General features: G+C 42.9%; 1 protein-coding gene across 1 annotated transcript; it reads right to left on the bottom strand.

Moving 5' to 3' along the window:
• Positions 1 to 206: 206 nt before the first annotated feature.
• SLU7 (SLU7 homolog, splicing factor) lies at positions 207 to 23,739 on the bottom strand. Its single transcript, XM_048489829.1, has 16 exons — positions 23,556 to 23,739; positions 19,582 to 19,757; positions 18,384 to 18,534; positions 17,666 to 17,746; positions 16,626 to 16,790; positions 15,336 to 15,404; positions 9,910 to 9,957; positions 8,963 to 9,094; positions 8,156 to 8,253; positions 7,137 to 7,204; positions 5,835 to 5,974; positions 4,659 to 4,820; positions 4,157 to 4,261; positions 3,981 to 4,055; positions 2,688 to 2,801; positions 207 to 987 (listed from the first exon to the last, which is right to left on the bottom strand). Exons 2-16 carry the CDS (start codon positions 19,728 to 19,730, stop codon positions 808 to 810), a joined length of 1,737 nt encoding a protein of 578 aa, XP_048345786.1. The 5' UTR covers positions 19,731 to 19,757; positions 23,556 to 23,739; the 3' UTR covers positions 207 to 807.
• Between the last annotated feature and the right edge of the window lie 205 nt (positions 23,740 to 23,944).

Below are 23,944 nucleotides of genomic sequence, written 5' to 3'. Positions count from 1 at the left end.
GGAGAGGACAACAATGTGACAGAATTATCATTTTTAGAAAATGAACAACTCTTTGAACCCTCACGTGGTTTAGATACTAAATACAATTCTGTGGAGTTTTATTTTATAGTGAGCACAGAAGGTGGTGTCAAGCTGCAAGCTACCATTGTTTCTTAGAATCAGACAGAAAAAATATTGAATTCTAGTTAGCTCTTCGGAACATTCAATAACTTTAAGGGTTTTTTATTAACTCTGTAAAATCTACAAATTAAAGGACAGATTACTACAGTTATATACTAGCCACATCAAAGCAACAGATCTCTTGCTGTCTTCAAGAGTCCGAATTGGTTAAATCGGAACCCTCCATTTTTCAACAAGTGATACCTACTGACCCTATGGAATTGTGCTGGCAATTGATCTTTGGTCTTTCGTGCCACCAATTTCTAGTCTCTTCTGACCACCGGAAAGATTATTCTGGGAGTGGCAGGAGCTCTGTTGGCAAGCAGTAGCAATCATCCTCTATTTCTTCCTCTCCTCACTGCAGCTACCTAATCTGTTCATACTGTCAGTTAAGGTGGGACTTCAGGAATGATTTTTCGAGAAAAGAAGTGCTTGGAGGAACAACGCACAGAAAGTCCACAACTTTTGCTGGTGGCTGGTTGGATCTGAATCTGGGTATCTTCAGGTGAAAAATCTGCAGAAAACTCCCATTCTTTTGGCAGAACATTGCTTATATATACACAGTGCAGAAAACTGATATGAGGTGTGTCCACGGATCACCAAGTATAAACACACTGCCTGTAGGCGTATGAGTTCTTTTCACGGCTGCTACTGCCCCAAGAAAGAGGCCATAGGATCATCTGGCCGCTGACGCTTCATTTGATAGGCCTCCATTTCCTCTTCTGTTGGCTCCCGGCTTTCATACATGCTGTTATATGGCCTCTTTCTCTCATCTAACTGCATGATCTCTTTCACATGGAGGAGACGGGCTTCTTCTGCATTTAGTGCCTGAAATGAAACCAACAGCCATAAAAACCTTACGACTGAGCCCAAAGCTACAACAGAGAAGCCAGTGAGCAGGTGGAAAAAACCAATACAGACTTCCTCAGTTCTCAGTAAAAAAAGCAGAAGTGTTTGGTCAGCAGGAAAGTAATGGCTTTTTCTAAGGAGGATTTCTCCCAAGGAATGTACATTGCTAACCTCTCCTCTCCACACCAAGCCTCATCAGTGAAACAAAGAAGAAAATCACTGACATAAAAGTTGAGTTGATAGCTCCATGGGAATGTCAACTCAATGCATGGCAGCTGTGAAAAAGGCAAACTCTATGCTGGGGATCATTAGGAAAGGAATTGATAATAAAACTGTAAAGATTGTCTTGCCCTTGTATAAAGCAGTGGTGTGACCATACTTGGAGTATTGTGTTCAGCTCTGGTCACCACATCTCAAAAAGGATATCGAAGAGATAGAAAAAGTGCAGAGAAGGGCAACGAGGATGATTGAGTGATTGGAGCACATTCCTTATGAGGAGAGGCTGCAGTGTTTGGGACTCTTTAGTTTGGAGAGGAGACGGCTGAGGGGGATATGATTGAAGTCTATAAAATTACGCATGGGGTAGAAAATGTTGACAGAGAGAAATTTTTCTCTCTTTCTCACAATACTAAAATCAGGGGGCATACATTGAAAATGCTGGGGGGAAGAATTAGGACTAATAAAAGGAAACATTTCTTCACGCAATGCGTGATTGTTGTTTGGAATATGCTGCCACAGGAGGTGGTGATGGCCACTAACCTGGATAGCTTTAAAAGGGGCTTGGACAGATTTATGGAGGAGAAGTCGATTTATGGCTACCAATCTTGATCCTCCTTGATCTGAGATCACAAATGCCTCAGCAGATCTGGTGCTCGGGAGCAGCAGCAGCAGAAGGCCATTGCCTTCACATCCTGCATGCGAGCTCCCAAAGGCATCTGCTGGGCCAGTGCGAGTAGCAGAGTGCTGGATTAGATGGACTCTGGTCTGATCCAGCAGGCTCTTTCTTATGTTCTTATGTATTATCTTGTTGTCCCTGCCTGCTACGCAAGAGAAGTTGTGTTTATGGGAGTGTATCTCAAAAGTTTCTGAAATCTGGGACTCTCTGCTGAGCCTATGTTATCTTCTGGGCCCACCAAAACCCAGCACCAATAATCTGCGCCATCTTTGTACTTACACAGGTGCGTAGAGCCTGCTATTATGTGCAAGGATCTGTACAGAAGAGGATCAGAGCAAGATACCCCAGCCCACTTCTAAAACCACACAAAAGGAAACTGAGAACAAACTAGCAGTTCTCTCATTCTACCGTTTCCCAAACAGATTGGGAAGATGAGACAGTAAAGCAGGGGTGTCCAACTCTGGCACCCCAGATGTTGATGGACTACAATTCCCATCAGCCCCTGCCAGCATGGCCAGTTCAGAGCTGGACACCCCTGCAGTAAAGGAATTGTCAGCTCCCAAATCTCGTGTGGATCATTAAGGGTCTGTTGAAGGGGCATTCAGTCTATACAGGCCTTGGCTGGTTGGACAGGAAGACACCATTTGCCTTTGAACCTTATTTTCCCCCTAGAATTCTGAATCCTTCCTGTCCACTGTCCACCCCCTCCTGGTGAAATATTTCTGCTCCACAGTTTGTGAATCACTTGTATGGGAAACAAAAACACTGCTTCATTCAAGTATACCTTTTTCAGTTTTTCCTGTTTCTTTCTGTCTTCTCCATCACTATCAGAACTAGTACTCTTCTTATGCTTTTTCTTCTTTTTCTTTTTCTCTTCTCTCTGTTTTTCTTGATGCATCTGTAAAAGTCAGGAAAGGGTAACTGTATTAAAATGAGTCCTGCAAAAGACAATATCCCTAATCAACCAATTCTCTACGTACATGGGAGCCATCAGGCAGACTCTACCTACCTGAGGATTTTTGTTTGCTGCCGTGATGGGGAAACAGCTTCACATTCACACCTCTATCATGGGTATGCAGTGGTGCTCCTACAATTTCACTGAACGGGAATCCCTCACTAGCTAAAAAATCTAGAGAGCCCAGGATGCTCAGTACTTGCGTTGGGTTTGGAAGAGGAGATTATGGAACAAACGCAATGAGAAGGCATTATGAAGAATGCAAAGGGCTGTGTCACGAGAGTACTTGGTTGCCTTTCCCTCCCACTGCAGCTCAAAATGCTTCTGAAAACGCAGCTCCTGGGGCAGTGATGGTGAACCTTTTTGAGACCGAGTGCCCAAATTGCAACCCAAACCCCACTTATTTATCGCAAAGTGCCAACCCGGCAATTTAACCTGTATGCTGAGGTTTTGGTTTAGAAAAAACCGGTTGGCTCCCTCTTCCTCCGCCCCACCCGCTCGAGCAGGGGCCAGCCTGCTCTAGCCTCCAGCAAGTCCCTTGCGCACCGCTCTGTGCCTCTCTAGTATCTCTGCCTCCTCTGCACTCCTTCCCCCCAGGCAGCAGCCACCCACAGCACAGGCACCAGGCTCACAAGCTGAGTCCTCCCTGCTCACCGCGGTGCGTGCACGTCATGCTCAGTGGCCCAGGCCAGCCTAGATGTGTGTGTGGTGATTTTCCACCCCCACATGATGAACTCTGTGTGCGCATGCCCACAGAGAGGGCTCCGAGTGCCACCTCTGGCACCCGTGCCATAGGTTCGCCATCACTGTCCTAGGGAGACATGGGCTACCCAGGAACAACACAAGAGGCGAGTCAGAGGTCTATAGCAGGACAAAGCAAAAATTCTCCCCTTCAGTTGCCCGAACTCTACCACTGGATCCAACCCATACCTTGCATTAGATTTAAGAGTACCAGGCACTGGTGAATGTACAGATGTTATAAAAATCTAAGCAACACTTGATCTGTTTTCTTGTCTTCAATTATTAAATTGATCCTAAAGTTAAGTGGGTGCATGCTCTGGAACGGTTAACCTCCTGTTGTTCCATTTCCCCACGACACAGACAGCAGAAAGGGCAACCTACCTCTACAAGAGTTTTGGGAGCAGTCATATACTCTTCCTTATTTGGGTCTCCAGCAGGCAATCCTTCATCATCATTCTACATATGGAAGGAAAAGGCGGGAAAAAAATCAGATTTCTAAAAGAGATGCATTAGGCTAGGTTTAAAAATGAAATAGTAAAGAACATGGCAATTCTTACAGCAATTTCTTTTCCAGCTTCTCCTGTGCAATAGGAATACTTGACAAATGAGTAGCAGCATTTATATCCCCATCTGCCGTCCTTCCAATAGGAACCCCAAATGCACTGCAGGGAAAAGATACAGTAGTTTGCTTACCAAAAAGACTTGTGATACTATTGTACAGAACTTATTCAAGAAACAACAGCAGCCAAGGAAGAGTGTGGAAGCCTTACTTTCCCAGAAAACACAGAATTCCCATCTATCTATGGTGTAGCTGCATTTGCAATACTGTGTACAGTACTTGTTGATGTATCTTAAAAAGGGAATCATACAGCTGGAAAGGAGAAATCAGAATGATGCAGATGCACCATCCCTACGAAGGAAGGTTAAAGGGTCTGGGACTTTTCAGTATATAGAAAAGACAATCCAGTGATTCACTGCCACCGGATGCTGAACCAGACGGACCTATGGTTTGATCCAGCAAAGCCGATCCTACGCATGTTTCTTGATCTAGTTGCTTACTGTGTGATTGTTGGTCATAATGTCTTCCTCATATTTAGAGCGAGCAACAGCTTTTTCTTGGCCTTTAATGACTGTTCCATGTCTAGAATATTCCACATAATCTTCTGTTTGAGCAAGCAGTAATTCAGATGGTGGGGCATCCAGATGTTCTTCTCCTCCATACTACAAAGAAAAAAAAATAACTTTAATGCTACAGTTGCACTCAGCCAGAACACTTCCTATAGAGCTACCATGATATTCATATTTACAATTTCTTCTGTTAGTGCTCCTTTCTAAGAGAACACACTTCACATTCCCAAGAACACTGGTGAGAATCTCACACTATTATTGACTGGAGAGAAAGCAGACATCCATTGTGAGTATTCAATACATTTCTCCATGTTTTCCCAACAGTTTGCATAAAAAGGCAAAACAATTAAAATATTAAAATTAACAATACATTAGAGAACTCCTTATGAGTTGAGTCCAGGCAGGACAAAGTGGTGCCTTACTACTGCCTTGTCTCCCTCTACTAATCTTTAACAATTGAAGCCTTCCTCATCCACTCCTGAAATCAGCCTGGCTGGTTAGCTTAAGCACATGCTTTTTCCCTGTGGGTTTGTGGCACTGCCTCCATGTCTTATGGTCAGTTTTTCCCATGCTGCAGCCATCTGATCTGTTAGGATTTTTGTGAATGATGCTCATTTCCCCAAGAGCCAGACCCAATTCAATTTCAAACATACAACTGAAGTAACATTATTTTGACAGCAATCTCTAGCGTATTTGTTTAAAAATCACAATGTTAAAGAAAGACTTTAAAAGGTTAAAGTAATAAACTCCAAAGTGTCTGAATGGTCGCTCCCGACTGCCACCTCATAGGGCAGCAAGATTCACTTCTGGCTCACTTGTGTGTTTTTCTTGTGCAGTAGCCTTTTTTCTGGAACAACCTTCCAGAAGAGGTCATAAAATCTCTTGAAGATATTGTAAGCAACTGTTGTTTAGGAGGGCTTCTAACAAAGGAAGTGACTGGTTGGAATATGGCACTTTTCAGTTTTATGATTTTTGATGTTTACAGCTCATTCTTGAATTGTACCGTTTTATTGTCGTTTATGTGCCTGTAGCGGAGCATGCTGCCCCTCTGAGCCCCCTCTGAGGAAGACAGTGCAGGATAGAAGAGATCCAATAAACATTATTTACCTTCTCCAGGATGCTCTCTTTCTGCTGTTCCTTGAAGTCTTCTTTCTTCACTTTGAAGGATTTGTACAAGAGTTCAAGTTTTGTGGGATCAGCCTGGAGATGAACTTCGGAGCCTTTTTCATAAGCCTCCCAAGCAAACACTTGATAGAGATTTTTTAGAAAAGAGGAAGAATGTTTTCAATTTATTCTGATCAAAACTAATTTCAAAATATTAATTATCTCTCTACATACGTTTCACAGAGGGGGAAAAAGACAGCCGGTATTTTAGCCATTCCTCTGCTCCATTTCAGATATACCTGGCTGGAGACTAGGAAATGCCACAATTATCCCCAAGCTCAGGTCCATGGAGACAGTTGCCACAGCTGCTCCTTTGTTTGTACTAGGAAATGGCAGCCTTAAACACATGAACTGGCTCTGGTCTCCGATGGGAATAGGGCTCTGTGGGGGCATATTCTCTGAGGGCAATGCATACCAGCTGTCCTTTGGAATGGAGGGGGGAACTGACTCCTCTCAGTTTGAAGAATCCTTGAGTGGGTAAAGATTGGGGGCTCAGAAGTATGCCTCATACCAATCAGGATATAGGCATCAGACTGGAGGTTGGAGTCTCCTCTGATTGCTGGTGGGTTCTCCTTTTGTACTCTTCCTTGGCCTGTGGTCCCCCATTTATTCCCCTTTTTCATTATAGGTGCAGTATCTCCACTGCTTCCTTACCCACACACATATGCATCTCATGGTATGTGTCAAGGGAAGACCTGGAGTGTTCTCCATTGCTATGCTCTCCCAATCTCCCCATGGATCCTGAGTGCTCCATTCCCCTCCAAAGGTCCTCCATACATCTCCTTGGTGCTTCTGGCCTCTCCTTTTTGCATTCCTCACTCCTTTAACTGATGGGCCACAGGCCTGGGGTTTGCCCTTCCGCCAGTGTTGGGCCTGCCCAAGCATCTCCATTTCCAGCCAGGTTGAGTAGAAGACCTGCCAATGTGTGCCTCACAATAGGTTCAGAGAAATATGACCTGAGCCCCATTCTTTCCCTTGCTCCATAGGCAGGGGAAGCAAGTGAGGCTTCCACCCCGTTGAAGGTTTACACCTGTAGATGTAAGACAGAATTGGGAGTCCCTGCCCTCTTCCCTTAAGGGACTACTCATACTTGCCACCTTCACTTGGTTTAGGCACTCAATCAGTTAGGTATGACATATCTTTCCATTGGGGGAGGTAATTTCCCCAGCCAACAATGATGTTCTATTAAGAACAGATGAGTGCAATTATCACAGCAAAGATCAGATTACCAAATATAATACTTACACTGCGTTTGTGCCATTGAAATGGTATCCCCGGTGTAACGAACGAAGTTATCCCCTGCATAACTGACCCTGTAAGAAAAAATAGGATATGACCATGTGATTGTTGCAATGACTACCTCTCCCTCCACTCCTGTAAGAGATTCACTTCTTGATTACTGATCCTACGTGCCTCCGCAGTGCTTCTCAAGAGCTGTCCCCATGCACACAAAGATGCTTCTCATTAATGCAAGCCATTTGCACAATGTGCTGCATTTGATGTCTGTGCAAAACCAACTGTGCACACCATCTGTTCAGGCAGAGGAATGACTGTCACACTGTTGCCTGTCTTTGAAATCAGACATGAAGCACCCGCAGGTTGCTACTCTCCTGCCTTAAAGCTGATCTCCCTAAACTACCAGTAAGGAACAGGAGAGATTTCTCATACAGGCCAGGGTTGTTCCCTGTGAATTAAATGCTTTAATACTCTGAAAACTTCCCCTGCTGGGTTCATTGGTAGCAAAAGATCCAAGTCTGCAAGAATACATAAGCTAACTGTTTCCCAGAAAGAACCCTTTTCCTGGTGATAAGCCATCCAGGAGGCCCTCACCCTAGGAAACTTGCACCTCTGATGCATTCGACAAGGGAAAACAGTCACTAGAGTCCTTCCCCCATTTCAGAAATCAAATTGACTGTCATTAAAGATAGATTTAAAACGAGCCAGAAAATAAAATGCCAAGGAAGTACAGGAAAGCCCCAATGCTCCTATTGTTAAGGTCTTGGATCCCTGGTAATTACTCCACCCAGCCAATATTTGTGAATGATGTACTCCCACCATCCCCACTCCGGAGTCATAAACAAATCAACTGCACCCAGGATGAAAGCAGATATCCTGCCTTGCCTACAGAAGCAGGACACAGGCTTAAAGGTTCCAAAGAAACACAGAAAGTTTTAGGTGCACTTAAAAGTTTCTGCACATGTATAGGGACAGTTTGTGTAACCTAACATACTTCAGTGATGGAAGCAAGTTAGTTTCAGACTTACTCATCTGGATTCTTTCCTGCATTGGCATATGGATTTTCCCTCATTGCTCTCGTCTTGGGGTCATAGTATGCTGAATTGGGATCTAGATTCCGCAAGTACTGAAAAGAGACAAGAACACTGGCTCTGAAATTTGAATCTCCTGGGATGACCATTTGCTAACAAGTTACTAAAGTAACAAAGCTAAACAGTAGAGTTAAAGCAAGGCTCTCTCCCAAAATGCTGGCAAACCTGTGATAGTTTAAACAACTTGGGATGCCCTCCAGTCCTCTGACAGTTCTTTCTGTACCATTACCAGTCCCACATCCACAGCGCTTTGACAGGCTTGTGGTGTTACAGAAAGAGAGAAATGCTGCCATTCTGTGTTCCAATTTCCTCAAGAAGACAACGTGGCTTATGACTAACACATGTGTATTTGGAAAGACGAGGAGAATCACACATGCAGAACATCCCTCTGTGAATACAAGGCAGCAATATGGTGTCCACATGTGCATCTGTATCTCCACCCACCTGGAGATATTTTAACTCTTTGTTTTCAAGAAGACAAAAAAATGAACCTCTCTCGTCTGGTCTAAAATAAGATTTTCTTCAATCAACACTGTTTTTACATCGATGACCTTACAAGAGGTGTTTGTACCTCACTAACTATTATTCTGATTCTATGTTTTAAGAGGTGCATGTTAGTCATACAAGGTGATCACCAGAATCTGGAATGAAAACCAAGAGAAGATGGAGTCCTCCCTCTTTCTTTGGCAACACACAGAACAAGAGCAGCAGCAGCTATACAATGCTTTGCCCATCTCTGCTTACTTTGGCAATATCTTCTCGAATACGCAAGTTCCGGACCGTAATGCGGCGCTTGGAATCAAAGTTCTGCCCAGGCATGTCAATGTCATCTGCATATTTGTCTTCATCCTCATCTTCACTGTTATGATCTCTTTCCTGAAAAAAAGAGGGGAAAAATAAAGCAACCGCAACCAAAGGCAAGAACTCGCTGTCACAATTAGCCAAATAAGTTTGCTTGGTCAAACCTTTGAAGAGAATACAAACACAATATCAACACAATCTTACTAGTGGCAGAATTTAGCTTCTCACTATTTTATTACCAAAATACAATTTTATAAACACGCATTCATCAGGGCATTTGTCAGTGAGTGTAGTGTAGTTGTCAGAGTGTTGGACTAAAGTCTCAAATCCCCAGTTCTGCTATAAATGAAATTTTAATTAATTCCTTTTGATGCAATTAGAGAATGCTTTAAAAATATCCTTACAAGCGAAGAAATCCGTCATGTATCTTCCACACCACAAGAAGAGCTTATTAAACTGACTCCTCTTGCTGCTGCTACCTGTTAAGCTCCCTGAAATTCTGTTCCTGAAGAATCTCATGCACAGCAAGAAAGGTAAAGCAAGGGGTCTGCAGTGGGAGGGGACAATTGGTGGGAGTCCCCCTCTGCCACCAAATAAAAGCTCATATCCATGACAACCCTTGCTGAATCAAATCCATACATTTCCTCCTTCATTCTATATGACATGTATCCTGGTGGGAGAAAGTGCCTGCCAATCACAGCTAACTTATAGCAACCCCAAGACAGGAGACATTCAGAGGTGGTTCGCTGGTGTCTGACTCTGCGTGGCGACTCTAGACTTCTTTGGTGATCTCCTATCCAAATGGTACCCAGGGTTGACCCCACAGCTTCTGGGATCTGACAAGATCAGGCTAGCCAGGGCTATTCAGGTCAGAGTAACATGCATCTTACCGTTTGTGAATTTAGTTCCTCTTCACCCCATTGATGTCTTGGAGAGCTCTAGAGCAAACAGAATAGCGTATCAACATAGTGTACAAAACTGCAAAGGAAAGATGTGACATGGGACAACAAGAAAACATGTGGCTTGAGAAGAATAAAAAAGGCACCTTAATAAAAGGCACCTGCTGGAAACCAAACCACTGGAAGCGACAGAACAAACAGGTTACAAATTTGCATGTCATTTTAATGATAAGGTACTCCAAAGAACAAGAAATAGGTTTGCATCAAGCTGATGAGTTTTTCAAGGAACAGCAAACCAATGAATGAAACCTTTTTCAAAAAAAGAAAAATCTTATGCATGCTGTATTCTGATATATATCTCCACAGATAAACCTATTTATTTTTAAAAAAATCATCTCTGCCCTGCTTTTCTCTCTGATGGGGACTCAAAGTGGCTCACATAAGAACATAAGAACTAGCCTGCTGGATCAGACCAGAGTCCATCTAGTCCAGCTCTCTGCTACTCGCAGTGGCCCACCAGGTGCCTTCGGGAGCTCACATGCAGGATGTGAAAGCAATGGCCTTCTGCTGCTGCTGCTCCTGAGCACCTGGTCTGCTAAGGCATTTGCAATCTGAGATCAAGGAGGATCAAGATTGGTAGCCATAGATCGACTTCTCCTCCATAAATCTGTCCAAGCCCTTTTTAAAGCTATCCAGGTTAGTGGCCATCACCCCCTCCTGTGGCAGCATATTCCAAACACCAATCACACGTTGCGTGAAGAAGTGTTTCCTTTTATTAGTCCTAATTCTTCCCCCCAGCATTTTCAATGAATGCCCCCTGGTTCTAGTATTGTGAGAAAGGGAGAAAAATTTCTCTCTGTCAACATTTTCTACCCCATGCATAATTTTATAGACTTCAATCATATCCCCCCTCAGACGTCTCCTCTCCAAACTAAAGAGTCCCAAACGCTACAGCCTCTCCTCATAAGGAAGGTGCTCCAATCCTTCAATCATCCTCGTTGCCCTTCTCTGCACTTTTTCTGTCTCTTTGATATCCTTTTTGAGATGTGGTGACCAGAACTGGACACAGTACTCCAAGTGCTGTCGCACCACTGCTTTATATAAGGGCATGACAATCCTTGCAGTTTTATTATCAACTCCTTTCCTAATTATCCCCAGCATAGAGTTTGCCTTTTTCACAGCTGCCATGCATTGAGTTGACATTCCCATGGAACTATCAACTAAGACGCCCAAATCCCTTTCCTGGTCTGTGACTGATAGCACTGACCCCTGTAGCGTGTATGTGAAGTTTGGATTTTTTGCCCCTATGTGCATCACTTTACATCATTCTGCTCTCCTCCATTTTATCCTCACAACAACCCTGTGAGGCAGGTTAATCTGAGAGAGTGTGACTGGCCCAGCTTGGAAGCAGAAGGACCACTGGCTGTCATTGCTGCAGCCCACAACGCCCCTAGCAACACTGCCAAGCAGCTGGTCAGTGGCTACAACCCTTGGGTTGTTCCCCCTGCCTGGCCCCATGGCCTCCCCATGCAATCGGCCACTGCCCTCCAGGTCATGCCACCTCTCCTGCACTGTTCTGCCGGGCTGCCTGTAGGCTTTGGTTGAGAGCCACTGAAGAGCACCAAAAGAGCTGCATGCTGTTCCGGAGCTGCAGATTGCAGAACCGCCATACCAGTCTGATAGTCTTAACCATTATATCACGCTGGCTCTTAACATAAAAATCTATGTCAAATCTAAAGTTGTGCATAATTTTAGGGGATGTTCATGCCCTTGAGATTGCTCCAGAAACTTTAGCTGGTCCAGAATGTGGGGTCAATAGTACTCACCAGGACTCCAGGGAGGGAGCGTACGTCACTTGTACCCTGCCAGCTACAACTGGTGCTGGTTGAATTCTGGATTGTTTTCAAGGTTTTGGTGTTAACCTTCAAGGCCTTGTGATCTGGGGCCCTCGTATCGTTGGGACTGCATCTCCTCATATTGCCCACGGAGGACCCTCCATTCCTCCGGTGGCAACCTCCTGGTTGTCTCCAGCCACAAGGACATCTGGCTAGCCTCAACTAGAGCCAGAGCTTTTTCAGCCCTGGCTCCCACCTGGTGGAACTCATTTACCATCAGACATTAGGGTCCTGCGAGACCTTAACCAATTCCGCAGGGCCTGTAAAGCTGAAATGTTCTGCTGGGCCTATGCCTGAGGCTGCCATGGAACTCCTACATCCTGCTGGCTTCCTGAGTCTGGAATCCCCCTTCTTCCCAGCTATGACAGTAAGGATTATATAATGGGGCGGGGTTGATAATTATGCTACGGGCTATCAGAGAGTCCTCTGACTTCAGTCACCGTTTTCAAAAGCTTTAAAGTCTTAATGCTCAAATTATTTATTGTTAAATTGGAATTTGTTTTACAGAATGTAATTGGAATATTGTGTTAGCTGCCCTGAATCCAGTTCCGGTCGGGATATCAAGTCTAATAAATAAATATAAATAAATGCACCAATGGGGGTAAATGTATAATTCCATGGGATCAGTTAAAGCTACAATTCACTCTAAATGCTAACTTTTAAAAAGTTATGCAGAGCTCTATATGAACTGCTCTTAAAGATTGTCCAGAACAAACCGTTGGTAAAGAACGCTGCAGCCAAAACTCTGATTGGAGTGGGTCGTGGGGAATCATATCATTCCCATCTTGTTCCATCTTCACTGGCTCCCAATTCATGGTGCTGATATTGAATAAAGCCTTTTTGGGCTTGAGATCAGCATAGTTGAAGGACCATCTACCACTGGGTGCCCCTAAGATCTGAGGCTAGATGGAAAGCAGCCTGAGAAAGGGACTTCCTGATTGCAGCACTAAAACTTTGAAAGTTCCTCCCTAGGGAAATTTGGCCTTCTGCTTTTACCACTGTCCCGCCAGTGAGTGAAGACTTGTCTATTTTGTTTGGTATTCTATCTCTCTTATTAGCCCTCCTCCCGGTGACTGTGTAAATATATTTTAAGTACTTTACATTATTTTCATATATTAGTATTTTAAATGCTCTTTTAATGTTCATAATGCTTTAATGTTTGCCGTCTTGAAGACTGAATTGGCTGGCAAGACAACATAATATTTTAAATAAATAATTTGTAGAGAATACACAAGTGTAATAAAGCAACTTGCAGTGGCATTAATCTCACAGCGTATTTCCTTAGGCAGCCTAACACCTGTTCTTCAGTAAATGGCCTTGATGCCATCCCTCCTAACTAGCCAAGGGTGAGGTGATCACATCAGTGGGAAGACAGTAGCATCATGGAAGAATCATAGGGAAGCCTCTGACCAATGTGAACCAGTCCCTGTTTTGACAAAAATCCCAAGGAGTATCTTCTCAGATGCCCTTGATATCTCAATCAACCCAGAGGACATGGAATCCAAAGCTTTCTTCTGTTTCTGAAGAACTTCCCTTGGTTGCAGAAGTGACGCCCCTTGCAGAATGAATTCCTCTGGTGCTAGATACTTTTTGCTTATGCAACTCTGGTATTCTGCAATGAGCAGAAAGCACCCGCTGGAGGACAGTACTGTGGAAGTGTTAGGATCCAATTCTTAGCTTATAGATCACAAGGTTATTCAGATGGGTAAATGAAATCAAATCCTGAAAGGCTCTCTAATATCCAAACTGAGGATGGCTCCAGAAAGAGGAAGAAAGATTACTAGTTACTTAGAAGGAAAATTACATGTTGCCATGGTAGCCACTGAGTTCCATTACATACTTTCCCGCTGTGGTGATGTTTTACAAAAGTTGATAAAAGTATACTTTAGTGATAAGCCTATTTTTATTACCAGTCAATATTTAATTCTGAAATTGGGAAAAACTACAGGTGGTTAAAGAAAGCCACCTTAACATTGCAACATGTGATCAGCAATAGGACATTCTGCTTTATATTGATTGAATTCACTCACTTGCTTGAAAATAAAAATTCTAATCAGGAGAAGGGATTTAAAAAAATTAATGCTGTGGAAGAAAATGATAAAAATAGATGACTTGAATGAGTAACGACCATTTTAAACAGCGACTTCTGTGCACTGTTATTTTTATTCTCAAATTTATCATGCTGGCCCATGCTGATGGCCTCTGTGTTGGTGCTTCCACTAACATTTTGGCTTCAGTATTATTCTATTAGCTACATGCAGCAGTTGTTTTGAGCTTTTGTTGTACGGTTTGTAGTCTGATGATGATGAAGAAGAGTTTGGATTTATATCCCCCTTTCTTTCCTGTAAGGAGTCGCAAGGTGGCTTACAAGCTCCTTTCCATTCCTCTCCCCACAACAGACACCTTGCGAGGTAGGTGGGGCTGAGAGTTCCGAAGAACTGTGACTGGCCCAAGGTCACCCACCAGGAATGTAGGAGTGTGGAAACACATCTAGTTCACCAGATAAGCCTCTGCCACTCAGGTGGAGGAGTGGGGAATCAAACCTGGTTCACCAGATCAGAATCCACCTGCTCTTAACCACTACCCCACGCTGGCTCTCTGATGAGAACCAATATTGTGTAGCTAAGAGCAGCAGACTCTACTGGGTTTGATTTCTCACTCTTTCACATGAAGCCTGTTGGGTGACATTGGGCCAGTCAAAGTTCTCTCCTCCCCACCTACCTCACAAGGTGAACATTGTGGGGAGAGGACCGGATTATGATGCTAAAATACTCTGAGACTCCTTAAGATAAATAAAAGTGGGATATAAAGAACAACCCCCCTTTTTTGCAAAAGAATAATGAAAAAGGACATGATCGAAAGTCCCTGGGTGCTGGAAGCTAAACCCAAATGAAATCATCACCGCATCTTGAAAGGGTTCTGGTTCCAGAGGAAGCTTCAGAGTAACAGGCAGAGTTTACACTGCCACCTAGTAAAGAAATTCAAAATGTTGGACTCTATGGAAAGAAAGGCAAGTCTCACCTCCTTGCCTTGCTCTCCTAACTGGTTGTTTAACAGCACTACATGTTAAGTAAGCCCAGTCTAGCATTTGTAATATTATTATAGAAGAAGAAGAAGAGTTTGGATTTATATCCCCCCTTTCTCTCCTGCAGGAGACTCAAAGGGGCTTACAATCTACTTGCCCTTCCCCCCTCACAAGCAGCACCCTGTGAGGTGGGTGGGGCTGAGAGAGCTCCGAGAAGCTGTGACTAGCCCAAGGTCACCCAGCTGGCGTGTGTGGAAGTGCACAGGCTAATCTGAATTCCCCAGATAAGCCTCCACAGCTCAGGTGGAAGATCTGGGAATCAAACCTGGTTCCTCCAGATTAGATACACAAGCTCTTAACCTCCTACGCCACTGAGGAAGACACATAACTTGTGAGTAAGTTTCATGGTAGCATGCTTGTTTCAGCGCACCTATCTGAAATGTTTTTCGGGCAGGGCTTATGAACTGCCAAACCTGAATAATGTAAAAGCCACTTACCACCTGCTCTGTCAGTTTTCCTGAAGCCAACTCTTCCTGCAGTTTCTGTGCTTTCAGTGTGCGCTTCGCCTACATGTCAGAGGAAATCAGGATTACTGTTTACAAAATACTAAATATTTCCATAACCACAACTACATTAGTTATCTGACTAGTTTTTACAGCAAGTTGAATGATAGCTAGTACCAAAACCCCTCAATTGTTGTGAACTGTTAGGAAATAGAGGCTATTTTAGTACAAAATTACTCTTTTCTTGTCTTGTAGACTTTGCCAAATCTGGATGACTTTCACAAGAGAGGAATAAACATGTCATGTGGGGCATGGGAGCGATTCGTCCCTTGCTTTCCAGATTTCAAAATGCTCAAAAATACAAAAATGATTTTATTGTTTAAAAATCCTAGTTCCCATTTGAATACAATTAGATACGAAGGCAATGTATATACAGTGTACAATGTATATACAGTATACAGACATTTATTTAAAAGAATAAAGCATATAAAACTTTCAAATAGGTTAAACCGCTATAACAAATATGTAGTGCACTAGACAACATATATAAAAATGCATCTTGCTGCCACAAAAGAAAATACAGCAATTACAGTAGTACATAAACATTTCATTACAACATATAATTCATTACACTAGAATGGTCATTTGTACACTGGAAGTCAGTCTCTGCACTCTCTTCTAGTGTTTCTGCCCCACTCTCATTTCACTGTTAGCCATGGCCTAATGCCATGGTTATTGTTAACCAGGTTCTACTGAAAACCAAGGTTTGCAAACCCACATACAGAGACTTTGTACAGTTGTAAATATTGGATTGGGGCTGTCTAGCAACTCCCTAAAAAAGATCTGGGTGGCATATTTTCTCACTAAAAAGCAGGTGTTGCTTTTATTATTTCAGTGTTCTTCTTTCTTTTTACATTTTTTAAATTTTTCTGCACGCTTGTCGAAAACCACCAGAGTGGATCCAATTTCCCACCTATGTGGGCAAGAGGATTTTTGCCTGCTGAGCATGACTTTTTCACTTTCCCACTCCTTTTGCAACCTGAAATGTCCTCTGCAATCCCACTTCTGTGGGTGGAAATTCTTGCATCTATCAAAACCTGGCATGGATCCACCTCATAGCCCTGTCATGCAATTTTTTAAAAATACGCTCTCTCAGGCAATTGTTCAGAATTAGATATAATAAAGGTAAGCAAGCTATCTAGGTATGTTTTTTGTAGAAATGTATGTTGCAACTCCCCAAAGAATCTATTAGTTTCTAATGAGGAAAAAACAAACCATACTTACCAAATCAACTTTGGAATATTCCTCTACAATCTTCATGTGCTCTTCTGGATTATAGCCATTCCAACGGTCTCTTTTTCCATCATAGTCAAACTTCAGCTGAGGCTGCGAGTGCTCATCAGGTGCAATGTTTGTTCCTGTGAATTTTGCTCCGACTTTTCGAGGTCTCTGATGGGAAGAAAGCACAGTTCTTCAACATTATCCCTATCCTTTGGGAAGACAGATGGCCATATTATGTATTCATGCTTCCTTAAATTCACCGCTACAAATCAGTATGCACCACAATCAAATTAACTCACAGGATGGGAAGTTATTGCTGCCTCATTGCTCTTGCCCACTTTTCCCTGCTTGTAAAATGGAAGATGGAACACACAGAGCTGCCCTATACTGAATCAGACCATTGGCCTATCAAGGTGAGCACTGACTAATCTGGCTGGAAGCAGCTCTCCAGAGTCTATTCAAGTAGAGGGTCTTTCACATCATCTGCCACTTTCAACTGGAGATGTTGGGACTTTATGCATGCTAAGCAGATGCTTGGCCACTGAGTCATGTCCCTTCCCAATGATGAATTTTTCATCAGCTGAGCAACTGCCACTTTGCAGGCCTCCTGGCGCACTGCTCAAATGTGCTGGCAGACAGAAGTCTTCCATACTCCCACTCAGCAGCCTCTTTTTAAACCCAGGAAAGCTCATGGTGGAGACTGGAGGGGGCCATGTGCATGGAAAAGGGAGGGGAGGGGGCAATGTTTGCCCCATTCTCCTGCCTCGCTGCAACCCTCCTAACCTGCATTGCTTTTTATTCATGCATGTCCCATGACCTCTTGCAGAAGGTTTTGAGGATGTCAAGAGGGGCTGCTTGGAGAGAAGAGCCCACAGAAAATCTGCATTTGCCAGTGTGTAGCACTGGGGCAATCTGACAAACCAAGCCAGACATTTCTTTGAAGACTTCATTTCAGTTTAATTCTCAATCATGATGTTTTTTGAGACTGGCTATTTATTCAGCCAAAACTAAATCCGGACAACAACAACATAGGTAATGATTACCTCCAAGCAATCTTTCTTCTTATGTGTTAACGAACCACAGTTTTCACAGGCTCCTTTGCGGTATTTTGTTAAAACAGAATTCTAAACAGAAAAAAGAAGATGTTAGGTTGCCTTCTGCCAAATCACACTATTGATTCACCTAGCCCAATACTTCCTATTCTGACTGGTAGTGGCTCTCCACCCCAGGATCTCAGGCATTGTTCCCATCATCCACTGTCAAATATTCTAATACTTTGAGATGCCAAGAATTGAACCTTCTACAAGAAAAACATGTTCTACCACTGAGACATGGCTTGTCCCCTAAAAGAAAACAGAACGGTCACTTGGCGAGGGAAGATACTGCAGCAGCGTTTGAACCAGGATTAGATACATGAAGGAACGTCCCAAATGCCACCACACCTACTACAATATTTGTTATCAACAGCACATGAATTTCCTCCCTTCCATGAGGCAAATTGCAGCAAATTCAGTTTGAATTCACAATATATTTTTCTGCAAAATACATTTTTCTGCACAATAGATTTTTCTGCAAAAATCAGCTCTTTAACATTTGGTGCTAAAAAAGCAGGCTAAACTGTCATGGAATTCTGGTTTTTGAGTGCCAGTAATAAGAAAAAAGGAGAACAAAGCAAACTTGTAAAAACTTGCTTCATGATTCCCAGTTGAATCATTTGAGGCAGTTAAATAATTTGCAAGGTACTTTAATGATTCTACCTACCTCTTTGACCCCTCGCTTATACCATTCTCCTTGTGTAAATTCTTTCTGCTTCTCTGGCTGGGGCCTCTGATGCTTTAGTGTAGGTCTTTTTGAAGGGTCTATATACCATGGAACAGAGGAAATATACTGAGGAATATGAGGATTGATATCTCTGTAAGAAAGAAAAAAAAGCCATTTAAACACAGAACTACTGCAGAGGTGAGTTGTGAAGTATATATGGGAGGCTACATAGATATTTTAAAACATACTATTTTATAATTTGTGTTACAAATGGGTTGGCAGACTTCAGAAAGGAGAGTCAAATATTAGCTACCAAATTAAATCAACTATACTGGGTATGTGCACATGGCAAAGAGAAACCTATGTAAAGAAATATCTCTTTAGAAAGGAACATACACACCACTTAAGCTGGTTTTGAACAAAAAAAATCAAAAGAACAGGATGACAAAAACATTATAAGGTGTCCCATTCTTTGGATGAATAACAATTAAGTAAATTAATAAATGAATAAAAATTAATAAATGAATAAAAAAAGAATATAAATAAATAAATGAATAAAAATTAAGTAAATTACAGTGCAGAGTAACTTCAGTCTAACCTCTTTGATTTAAATGGGCTCAGACTAGAGTAACTCTGAACAGGAGTGCAATGATAACAAATGAAAAACTCTCTTTTAAATGTAACAGCAGACAATGTCTAAAAGCTGCAATCCCATGATTATTAACCAGGGAGTATATCTCTTAATTAATACATTGGATTAGATTGCAAGTAATCACACATAAAGTGAAAAACACAACCAATGTACTAACACCCTTAACCCAAGGGGTTTTTTTGCTGTCATTACTATTTTTTAATAAAACCCACATTCACATTTCCATTTGTCTCAAGTATTTTGATGGCAGAGACTGAGAAACTGCATCTATTCTATTCTATTCTATTCTATTCTATTCTATTCTATTCTATTCTATTCTAAAAAGGGATGAAATTCAATTCAGCTACTGATGGATGTCGTTGGTCATATCAATACCAAATCTTTAGGAGATACAAGTTCTTTCCAAATAAACTACATATTAAAAAACATTAGATCGCATCCAGTGAAAAAAAAGAAGCAATAAGTAACTTGAAAGAAACACAGGGGGAGCAGCTAGGACACACATTAAAAAATATGCCACATAACACAGTTGTATGCAAGGCTTACTTTCCCTCTTCATCCACTTCAGCTGGTGCATTGCCCAATTTTCTCTGCTCTTCCAATTCTTTCTTCTTCCTCCAGTCCTCCCTGGTCATTTTTTTCGGCTCTTCTAAACCATTTGACCCTCCAACAGGGTTAGAAGCTATTGCTTCCATGTTTCCAAGATGCTAGTCTTCTCCTTGCTGACGAGGGGGGAAGGGGTATTGATTAAGTTCTTATATAAAATCTTAAACTCACTAGGAGTAATATCTAAAACAATGTTAATGAACTATGTTCAATATTCCTGTCTTCACCCAGCTTTGAATTCATACCAGTGTTGTTAGAATGGACATCTTATGAACTAACAGGCATCTTAAAATATCTTGCTGAACCTGTATGATTATCTGTGCTTCTGCAATATCTGGGATTATTGTGATGAGCTGTGTGTGGGACTGCTGCTAGATGCCTCAAGCAGTACAGAGGGAACTTCTCACCTCCTGTCAGGAGAAGGCAAGAGAACATTCAGCCTGTTCTGCACCAGTTACACTGAATACCCATTTAATTCTGGGACCACTTCAAGGTGCTGGTGTTAATTTTTAAAGAACTACATGGCCTAAATTTCTCATATGTTCAAGATTACCCAAGGTCAGCACAGCCAGGCACATGCTATACCTTTGAGGCAGCCCACCACAGAATCCTAACTGCTGAGCTGGGAGGCTCCAGTCTTGATCGCTGACCAATGAGAGGGCTGACAGAGTGCTCAGCCTATTGCTTCTCCATGGATGCTTCTCTCATCTGGGAATGGAGATGGCCCTATAGACCTTTTATTCTACTGCTTCTCCCAGGCAGCGTTCATAATCCTCCTTTGGGTGTTCCTAGTCTGTATCACTGGGGCTTGATGGAGTCATTCTCAACTTCTTCCCTTTGGATGCCCTGCGGGGAGCTAACTCCCATTTCCATTCAGGAGGGGTGGCTCAGGAAAGAGCAGTGTGTGGCTCAGCTATCTTGCTGTCCCTCAAGATCCAGTAGCACAACCTTTTGCCCATCCTCCCTGGAACATAGAACACTGCCTCATCAGCTGAGATCCAGCCAGCAGGCTCTGACTGCCACTTTGTCTGTATATTAAGAACAGTGAGGACTAGAAATGACTTTTCAGTCACAGGTCCCAAAATCTGATCCTAAAAGTAGTTACAAAATTAAACTATCTTGCTTCATATGGCATGTCATGTGAAGACATTTTAAAAAGACAATGATTAGAAAACTTAGTTCTCTCTTTGGCTGCTCATGTCTTGGTCAGGAGTTGAGGCCTGGTTTTTCCCTTGCCAAGTGCAATCTCCCAGTAGTATCTGGACCACTGGCCAGTAGAAGAGGCCAGAGTGTCCTTCTCCTCATACTTGCAGTTTCAAAGCAACAGCATATTTCCCCCCAAAACTCCAAAGAGCAGGTAACTGTCCATTTACTTGCACCGATGGCTTTCTAAAGCAGCCTAAGATGGGCTTATTTTAAAAATATACGAAAAGACATCTCACCTTTGTCCTCTCACCTCTGAACTTGGAATTTAAAGTAATCTGTTCAGATTCTATTAGGCTTCTTAACAAAAGCAAAGTGAGTCTGTACTATAGGCATGCATGCATGCATTCATTCAATTTGGTAAACCGCCCTACCCCCGAAGGGCTCATCCAGGCAAAATAAGTAAATGAATATTTGGTGCTAGGAATCTCTAAACCAGAGGTCCCCAAACTACGGCCCGGGGGCCAAATGTGGCCCCCTGAAGGCATTTATCCGGCCCGCCAGGCATGGCGGTGATGGCTCCATTCATGTGCAATGGGGGCTCGAGGGAGAGGAGGAACCGGCCTCAACGGCTGTTGATTGCAGTTACATGATGGCACCCCCAAATCTCCATGAATTTTCTGACCCAGAGTTGGAAACCTTACATGTGGCAATGCCTGCTCCACCCTTCCCTCTCAGCTACTCCGTGTGTTGCTCTCAGGCTTTCTGTTCCGCCCCACTCCCATTGGCATCAGCCAGGCTGGCGAATCGCTCGCTGGCTGCTAGGGAGGAAAGAACCCAGGAAGATACCTGATCCTGGGTTAGATGGAATGCTTCATTGGGAAAGTTCTGCTTTTTTTTTTTACAGGGGAAGGTATTCCACAGCCTCCCCAACAATATTTGGAGCCCACCCTGTACTTGACATACTTTGGTCACTGTTCTAAAAATAGACCATGACAGAAAGGCTGAAAGGTGAAATCAAACATTTTACAATCATTTGTGCATAGGAATTTGTTCACAGTTTTTTTTAGTCCGGCCCTCCAACAGTCTGAGGGACAGTGAACTGGCCCCCTGTTTAAAAATTTTGGGGACCCCTGCTCTAAACTGAAAATGCTTACATTGTACAGCTAAGGAGTTACACCCTTCTAAATTCACTGAGGTAGTGGAATCTTTTTAAAAAGATTGACAAGGGCTAAACCCCACCCCTCAAGATAGAAGTAGCATTATTCTGTAGCATTAAACAACAAACACCCTGTCAGTGCCTGTTATGGCAGTTGCCAGGAAACCACAACAGTATTAACAGTCTTGATTTCTATCAGTAGAGGCAGGCTCTTATCAAGGCTATTCTGGCTTTTGAGGGAGGACCTAGTAGTGGTGCTCACTCGGAACTGACTCCTTGCCACTGTGATGTAGGGGCTAGGTTCAGGTTAGGATGTGGGAGATCCAGGTTTGAATCTGTGGGAAGCTCACTGTGTGACCTTCGACTAGTCACACAGTCTCAGCCTAACTTACTTCACAGGGATTTTGTGAGGATAAAATGGAGGAGAGGAGGAGGATGTAAGCCACTTTAGGTTCCTGTCATGGACAAATATGAAACATAAATGAAGTAAATAAATAAAAGTAGAAAATTTGGGGGGGGGGGCAGGTAAGATGCTGATTGAAGAATAGAAGCTGGGAAAGATGAGAAAATACAAGTTGCCAGAAGAGGAGGAAATAACTTGACCAGAGACATACAGGGGAAAATGAGGTCCTCCCTCAAGTTCATGCAGGTTCTTTTTTGTGTGTGTAATTGTGTCCTGCTGATGGGACTGTGCAAATATGGAAGACTTTTCCTAGGGAGAAGTTGCCAGTGGGAGGAAAGAAAGCTGAAGATAGAAAGACAGACAATGGAAGATTGATTGGTGGGAAACAAAAGTAAAGGGGAGAGACTACAGGGGCTTTCAGGGAACATAGAGCGGAAACACTGGGAGAGAGGAAAATGCAATGACCCCCAGAAGTCCTTGTGGGTCCCCCACTTGTCTATTTTCAACATGGCCTCATCTTAACCTGTGAACAGACAAAACGCACCCTTCTACAAATCTGAGAAAAGCCCCAGGTTTGCAGAAAAATCTGATATCTTAAAAATATACATGTGTTTAAAACTCCTCAAAATAACAGATGCAGCACCTATAACTTTAAGAAATAAATACTCTCTGTATCCAGTGTGAGGGGCTTCCAGTTTTGATTTCTATTAGTAAAATACAGGAGGACAGGGCAGGGCACTTTCCAAGCCTGTTTTAGCTTTTGCGGGATAATTCCTTGCAGCCAAGCCTGGCAACAGTCAGCAGGCAAATTTATTACTGCGCCATTTCCATGACTCACCCAAGTCCGGCTGCTTGCTACTGTTCAACACCTAGACAGTATGGTGTAGTGGGTTAGAGGTTCAGGCTATAATTTGGAAGCCAGCTTCAAATCCCCAATCAACTATACAGCCTTGCTGGATGACCCTCAGCCAGCAACACGCTCTCACCCTAACTTTGAGATCACAACTTGTTCATCCAAATTTACACCACTGGTCCGAAAGCCCAGGAAAAACACAAAGAAATCCAAAACAAGTCGATAACGAAATCGTATACACAGTATTACTCTAGCCCATATTAACAAAACTTTATAAACAAATATTCTGTTAACAAGAATTCCAGGAATAAACCACAACGACCCAACCTCCGGCATGAAAAGACCCCCAAACTGACCTAAATATGAGGTCTTAGTAATGCGCCATCAGATCAGCTTCACTTCCGCTTCCTATAATGCACACCCACAGCGGAACGGCAAACTGATTATGAACTTCCGGTGAGACGTAGAATGCGGCTGTTGTCTATGATTTGCCGTCGCTTAAGTAGTCATATGTTGTATGTCTGAATTGTAAACTGGGGATACTTTGCATTGGAGCTGGGAAAAGTAGTCCAGCCTAAAACAGGAAGTGTTCCTAACCATGACGACAGTTTGTGCCTCTGACACTTTTAGTCTCTATGTCATCTCTCCTTAAAGGGCTACTGTTCGCTTTTCAATGAAGTTCTGTCATTTCATCAATAAGCATCCACTTTGTCTTGGGCGATCCTGGACTACAATTCTCGCAGAT

Source organism: Sphaerodactylus townsendi, linkage group LG03 (genome assembly GCF_021028975.2).
Source record: "Sphaerodactylus townsendi isolate TG3544 linkage group LG03, MPM_Stown_v2.3, whole genome shotgun sequence".
Lineage (NCBI taxonomy): Eukaryota > Metazoa > Chordata > Lepidosauria > Squamata > Sphaerodactylidae > Sphaerodactylus > Sphaerodactylus townsendi.
The sequence above is the reverse complement of the archived record's forward strand: the minus strand, read 5'-3'. Positions and strand labels throughout refer to the sequence as shown.